Below are 7,500 nucleotides of genomic sequence, written 5' to 3'. Positions count from 1 at the left end.
GAGCTTGGGCCGCCTGTCGTTCCACGTGTAGAATGAATTGACTAAGTTTTTTTAAAAGTTACAAATCATATTCTATTTCGGGTTAAACAAAACGACATTGATCAGCTAATTGTCAATCATATTACAATAGTAAAGGTTACGCAATACTATTTAGAGTCACTGAAACAATATTGACGATCGTACGCTTCTTAACCCTATTGAGACTGACTTAAGGTATGGGTCGCACTTGGGCAAAGTTTTCTACTTTGCCGGCGAAAAAAACACAGAAAATTTGAAACCGCAACCGGAAGGCAAACTTTTGGTTTCAACTATTAGGGTCGCACTAGCTGAAAAAAATGTCAGTGACGACACTTTGATAAACCAGACAGCAGTGAGCTGAAAAAGGAAAACAAACGTTAAAAAAATGCGTCCCGTTGAAGTAGTGTTAATAACGATCACGGTGATGCTTATTCTTCCTATTCAGTTAAATCACGAGCACTTTTTTGTCTTTCGTATGATCTATGAAAGATGGGTTAACGCCTGTCAGCTGTTTTGACTGCCGTTATGATGAGAGCGAGAAATCGACGTCAGCGAAGATTACTTCGAGGGCCATATGCCTGGTTTGTTCCGCGACCAGTCGAGTCGTTTGCTGTTTACTGACAAGCGATGACAGTTACCGCTATGATAGCTATTTGTTTAGCCCGAGTTTTCCGAAATCTACCTGCCCCAAGCACTACGGCGTCTTTGATGTTTTGGCCAGTTTTCAAAGTTTTTGCGTACTGGAAAAGTTAGGGTCGCATTAGGTAATGTGCCCCGACGACAGATTTTTACACCAAAGTGACCACATTCACACCAAACTTTGCCAAGTGCGACCCATGCCTTAGAAGGCAACAACTTTTTTCGTGGAAAGGAGAAAATGTTTCGTGGAGTTTAACCTTTCCGGCCCCGTCCACAAGTTTCCGTTTCTCGTTTCTGTTTCAAAACAAGACCACCTTGACCTCATTTTGTGACCTCAAGCTTAGCCCGTAACGCATCAGACTTCAGTCTGGTTTCCCTTTTTGCACTCTGCCAAGCGAGGTTAGAAGAAAGTAGGTGAGCTAAACTTTGTTCTGGGTAACTGCAATAAATAAGCTTTAGGCGAAATATTCCCCAGCAGAAATTTAGGGTTTTCTTTCTGGTCTTAACCATCCACAAAAAACGATGTCAGGTTTGTAAATACATGATGTATTTACAAACCCAACATCGCGTGTTGAGTAGAACAGCACACGTAGACAATACAAAGTAACACCACGACTGAAGAAACATTTAAAATTTTAAGGTATATAACCCTAGAAACACAGAGAAGCTACTATAGGGCTACTACCTGCTATAGGATGGTATAACCTATGAACATTTATCATAGGTTCTTGGTTCGTTGCTTCAAGATCAAGAATGTTGCCTTGAAATCATTCCTGCGTAAGCCCTACGTGACGGGATGTGTTTCAAGTGACTATTTGTCGACAATGTTTGTCCCTCGCTAGACTGTTTGGTACTCTTGAAAACAAAGAGTTTTGAATATTTCATTGGCAACTTAACACAGAATGCGAAAGGTATGCTCGATAATCAACTTTCGCATTAATAATTTTCGCTTAAGTAATTAAGGGTATTGAAATATTTCGCATAAGTAATTTACGTAAGGGTATTGAAATATGACATAAGAAACGAAAGTTGGATTGCTTCATCATAAAAAAAAAGGCTCACTGTTGTATATTAAATTCATGAAACACTTAAATGAATCAATAAGACGAAAAAAACGGAAAGCTGGTGTTCTTTGGAGAGACTGTTATCAAATAAAACAAGTGAAGTAAAATGATTTTGTCATTTCGTTGAACTTTTGGTTTCCGCTACAATTGTTTATTTGAGCGGGTTTTCACGTATATTGTTCCCGTTTGTGAGTCGATGCGAATCTTGCCGTTGCTCTTGTAGGAACGTAGATTTTGCAGCGAGGTTAAAATAAGAGTGTGGACCACTGACGAGTCGACAACCTTAGAAGTTTACGGAAACGACCGTATATCGGATAATCAACGGTTTATTGATATAACTATTCGATCTGAAATCAACAAATTTCACAACAGTTATTTGTGGTATTCACCTACGTTGAGATCCCTAACAAATAAATAAAGAATTACCGTAGAAAACTCAAACCAAACCTACTTCTGTGGCGGGTTTCCATAAACTATGAACTACTGAACTGGAACTGCGGCTTGAATTACCGAACTCGGTGATATGACTAGACAGGAAACTAAAACCATTCAAAGTGCAAATTGTTCCTAAGTGTTAATCAAAGTTTGCCTATTGTCCGTTAATAAATAATTCCGTTGAGGCAACAGAGTGAATGTCTGGACCGTTTGTCGAGACAGGAGAATAACGGCCTTGGTATGAGGGTTAGGGTTGAAGAGAGGAGGCCGTTAGTGTAGTTTTAATTCTTGCTCAGCCTTTTAAACCCTAACATCACTATGCATATTCTTTTTATTGCTCCCTAGAAAAAAAGAATTTGTTTAAAAATCAATAGTTTTTGTGGCTGGTGATCATTACCGTTTTTCTCATGACCTAAGTGCTTGCTTTAGCGGCTTTACTGTAAGGAGAACTTTGATGCTAATAATTTTAGGCTGATAGAGGGTAAATCAGTTGCGAACGTGTTTCGATTTTTCAATCTGTTTGACAAGTTCTCGTTAACGCTCCTTGAAGTTCTTGACGCGAGCCACCTACACATATTTTAATTTTAATTCAATTTATTAGATTCGCCGACAGGCAGGGACACCGCAACAGCTTGCGCCAATTACTGCGGGCCCAGTAAACCCACCCATCCCACCCCAGGGGAGGACATCCACCACACAATAATCTCGTGCGTGGTAAATTAACGTCTCCTACCCCCAACCCTGCAGGAGACGGGGCCTACGGTTTATTCGTCCTTATCCGAGAAGACTAATCTTATATTATAGAAAGGTAGCAAATTCTCCTCAGTTATTTTAAGACCATTCTTGCGTTTACGGAGGGAGGGAGGGGGGCATTTTGCTTCTATGTGCCACTGGCCTCTCAACACTCAACACCCCTACCCCATTAAATATATTCTGTGGCCAGTTGTAGACCCCATTTTAGTTACTTTTTGGTGATGCGGTAACAACTTTTTAACTGCGAATCTTCCCATGTTTAATCCAAGCTAACTAGAATTTTCTTGCCCCTCTAAACCCAAAATTTGCAAACCCCAGTATAGTCAATCAGTAGTGAAAACGTGACCAGCCAACGTTACATGCATTCCCATTACCCTATTGGTAGGAAGTTCGTGGAACAGATCAATTGCACGTCCGTGAAATTATGCGTCGGAGGAAATCTATCGAGCGGAAACCTCTATCAGTTTGGCGCTCTGAGCATAAAAAAAATTTTATCTCGTGATAGGGTAATTTTCTGTAATTCCCATTTCTATTCCGTTGGCGACGACTGATTCCCCCTTCTCTCCTCCTAAAACCATGTGATCCCTCAAAAGTCTTCCAACCCTACCCCCGTCTTCCCCCCCCCTTCGAAAACTTGAGAAAAACAATGCGAAGAAATTTTTTTGTAAAGTTTTCCAACAAAAATTTTACCGTTACGTGCTACGTCAGAGGTCATTTCGGGAGATCTATTTCGAAAAAAACCAATTCCCACACATGATTTCTTAGTTTGGTATCTTGGGAATCTTCGGAGAAAATTTCAAGGCAGTCCGTAAAGTTTTTATATCCTGTTGATTCTTACAAAAGAGACACATTGCGTAAGGGTTTGCATAGCATATCTCACCTCTGGGAGACCACCTGTTAAGTTATGTGAATATTCTGAAAATGGAAAATTAATGCCGACCGCCAATAGAAATGCAAAGGCATCCTGCCCCTAACAGACCCGAGTTCCACTCGCTGACCCAAAATGTCCATTTCAAAAGTCTTTTTATACCGCAGCAGAACTCGTTGACGGTCGGGTACAATTATCGAGGATTGCCTAAACCACAAGCTCTGATCCGTTTTGGTGAGATTTTTTTTCGTTTTTCTACGTCAAATTTCTTCAGTTCGAAAATAACTTGCGCACGTTTCAATGTTTTACAACTTTAGTTACAACAATAATGCTTAATTTGACGAGAAAAGAAAAAAGAAACTAGCCTTTGTAAGTCTACCGTATCCCTAATTCTAAATACGTTCCTTCAAACGTTGCCAGGATTCCTCGAATGGATACTTCGTCTGTTTTCAAGTCAGCTCCGGACGGTGGATATGGTTGGTGTGTCTGTGCATCAGCTTTTTCAGTTCACTTTGTCCTGGCTGGAATACAGAACAGCTTTGGAATTCTCTACGTTTATATTCTGGATGAATTTGGCGGCAAAAAGGGCACGTCAGGTACACGGATAAATGATTTGGCAAAACAAGAGCACATTAGGGCTGTTTCCTCGAGGAAAATAAATCGCGGCTAACATAAGATGCGACTGGACTATTTATACCAACGTAGCCGTAAATACGCCGCTAGATAGTTCGCGTCTTATGTCGCTATCAGAGTGCAGAAAAAAAATGCACTTGCGCAGTGTAAGTTTCGTTCATTAAGACGTCCAGAAAACTCTCCTTATATAAGCCGGGACTAGTGAACCTGGAAATTTACCGTTTATAGGATGAGTTAGCGTGTAATCTGCTGCTTGTGAAAGTCGCGGATTATTTTCCTGGTAAAAGTGGCTCTCTTTTACGGTATATTTGTATAGGTTATTAATGATAAGATTTTTACTTCTGTGATCAGCCGATCACCTTATTGACTACCAACTTACCTCATATTCGTGCACTTCATGATGTTTCTGTCATAAGCTGCTTGCAGAGTCAATGGCCTGTGATACACGATTTCTGTGCGTTTAACTAACCCCCAACTAAGGGAAAAGGCCCTGGGAATGAGGTTGATTGGTGGATCCACACCTTGAGCTAAGGGCGGGGATTTTTGTTTGTGGGTGTTCACTTGTTGGATTTTTTTCCCCCTGGAATATTTATTTTTTTACCCAAAATGAGGGGGAAGAAGTAAAACTTCGCTTCATGCTACAAGGAAACCGTGATAATCTCCGCCAGGATAGGCCACCTGGCTCGAGTAAAGACTTTACTTTTATTTTTTTTCCTAGCATGGGTGGGTTCTATTCACCTGTTCGCTCTATACACTGTGGCTCCGTTTGTTACCATCGCTTGTGACCTCTGGGGATGCCGTATCACGGGATTTGTTGGTGGCTTAGTCTGCGTGACGGGTCTGGTAGCATCGTCGTTCGTTACTCAGCTCTACCTGTTATTTGTGACATATGGAGTTTTATTTGGGATCGGGGCTTCGTTGGCCTTCATTACAACTTTTAGAATCATCTCACTCTGGTTCGAGAGGTTATATTTTGTTATACGGTTTTTTTGGTTTTTTTTTGCTGTTATATAAGGGTTGTGCGAGGAAAATTCAGTCATAGGAAGGAAAATATGATGACTAACCAATGAGAAATCGAAATAAAAACAAGCAAGCTGTCTGAAGCGCGTGAAAACGCGAATGATAAGTCACGATTGGTTTAAACAGTTTGAGTCTAAACGGTCGGGAAAGTGGCGCGAGTTTTCTGGACCAATCACATAACGAAGTAAAGCAAAAACAAAGCAATTCCGGATCACTTTCGACACACTCAATTAAATTGCTTTAAAACGGTATTTTGGAGAATAAAATCCCACATCAAGGTATTGCAGTGACTTCAAATCATATAAAGGCCAGTTCAAACCAGTTAAACGAAAACTGATTTCAAATTTTTCTTGAACATAGGAAATTAGCGCTGGTTAATGGTATATGTAGTGCTGGCGCATATTGTGGTACCATTGCCCTTGGGCCATTCATTCAGCATATAGTGACGCTTACAGGACTCTCCACAACCTTTATTATTATGGCGGGAATCGCTGCTGTCACTGCAGTCTCTGCCCTTGCATATCGTCCTCCACTCGAACCAGTCAGTTTTGGAAAGAGAGATATCCAGTTCAAGAAAATATTCGATCGAACCCTACTAAAAGATAAATCGTTCCTGGTGTTTTTGCTGGGGATAGGATTATACGCCAGCGGTTGCCTAATACCTGCTTCATATGTGGTAAGTAAGGAATGATCATTTTAAGGAGATGGCTAATAGACCACTTTCATAAATGGCTGCCGGATTAATATTCTTTTGTTTAAATTTAAATTAGCCCTTCTGGCCTCGCTTGAGATAATGTATTTTTTTGAATTTTGTACTGGAGAATGAGGCACGAGTGGAGTGCAATTTGTATAGGTAATCACGTGATTTCGAGTGCAATTTGGAATAAATAAGCACGAGTAAATTTTTTCAGACTAACAAAATTGCGTGAGCCCGTACGGCGAGTGTAATTTGTGGCCTTTGAAAAAATTTACAAGTGATTATTTATTCCAAATTGCACGAGAAAATCATGTGATTATCTATTAATAATATACATGAAAATTTACGAGGTAGCTTCCCATAACTACGCAGAAGAAAAGCGCGCGCATCAGGTGCAAAAATGATTTATTCAAACCCTGCAAGTGACATTGACCTTGACATTGACCAATCATTCTGACCAATCAGAATGTCTGGTTTGTTTCTTTCTTTGCACTGAATTAACCCTCTTCTGCACTGAATTCACTCTCTTCTGCACTGAATTGACTGAAAACTGCATTCATCTTAACCAATCAGAACTGAGAAATTTTTTCATGCATATTATTAGGGCTGAAATCATACGCGCGATTTCAAAATCGAACGAGCGCGCAACGCGAGTTCGGTTTGAAAATACAAATTCTCCTTGTCAGCACCTTTGGAAATGTATGGAGAACAGTATGGAGAATATGCATACTGACGCTAAGGCGTAAAAGGGTTAAAGACAAACAAAGAAGTGCACTATACATACAAACCCTGCATAGTAGGAGTAGAGCCACGTTTGTGACTGAAAAACGCATCGGCAAGCCAACAGAATTCTTGATCTTATGCTTTTGGCTTATTTTAAATCATTTCACTTAGTGGTTCAGGATATAAAGCATTCGTTAACGTTACAAGCGCGCTGTTTAAAAGCTTTACAGTCAAACTAAGTGAAGCGTACCCCCCAAGATTACATTAATGAATTGATCAATTGGATATTGAACCCACCAGTCGTTTCAAGAATGCAATAATGAATTGATTATTTGATTATTGAACCCGCTAGCCGTTTCACGAACGCAATAATGGATTGATTATTTGAATATTGAAACCGATAGCCGTATCCGTTTTGAAAAGGCGCGGATCATTGTTCAAATTAGAAGTCCATTTCTGAAGTCCAATAAGATTGTTCTATTTGACGAGGAATCCTGAAAATGAACAAACTGCACTATAAAACACTGCGAAAACAGTCGATCGCAAACATTAACGAAATCAAAAAAGTCTTGCGATGGCTTCGCCCGTAAACTATTTTTTTCGACCATGAATACACACAAGAATTTCTACAAGTTCGTCAAGATGTAAAT

The 7,500-nt window shown here is 40.1% G+C and overlaps 1 protein-coding gene across 5 annotated transcripts in view; it reads left to right on the top strand.

Annotated features, from left to right (window-relative positions):
- Window positions 1-7,500, top strand: part of LOC111322180 (monocarboxylate transporter 10) — an 11,743-nt gene that overhangs the window by 462 nt on the left and 3,781 nt on the right. The window contains exons 1-5 of one of the 5 annotated variants that reach the window (XM_088753108.1): window positions 316-1,071; window positions 1,382-1,568; window positions 4,198-4,373; window positions 5,129-5,375; window positions 5,791-6,106. In XM_088753108.1, coding sequence (XP_088609234.1) covers window positions 4,208-4,373; window positions 5,129-5,375; window positions 5,791-6,106 — 729 coding nt within the window. In that variant the 5' untranslated portion in view covers window positions 316-1,071; window positions 1,382-1,568; window positions 4,198-4,207. Of the gene's footprint in view, window positions 1-315; window positions 1,072-1,381; window positions 1,569-3,944; window positions 4,012-4,197; window positions 4,374-5,128; window positions 5,376-5,790; window positions 6,107-7,500 lie in introns of those variants that run through there. The other 4 variants (XM_088753109.1, XM_088753105.1, XM_088753110.1 and 1 more) reach the window with 4 other exon arrangements.

Source organism: Stylophora pistillata, chromosome 3 (genome assembly GCF_964205215.1).
Source record: "Stylophora pistillata chromosome 3, jaStyPist1.2, whole genome shotgun sequence".
Classification (NCBI taxonomy): Eukaryota; Metazoa; Cnidaria; class Anthozoa; order Scleractinia; family Pocilloporidae; genus Stylophora; species Stylophora pistillata.
The sequence above is the reverse complement of the archived record's forward strand: the minus strand, read 5'-3'. Positions and strand labels throughout refer to the sequence as shown.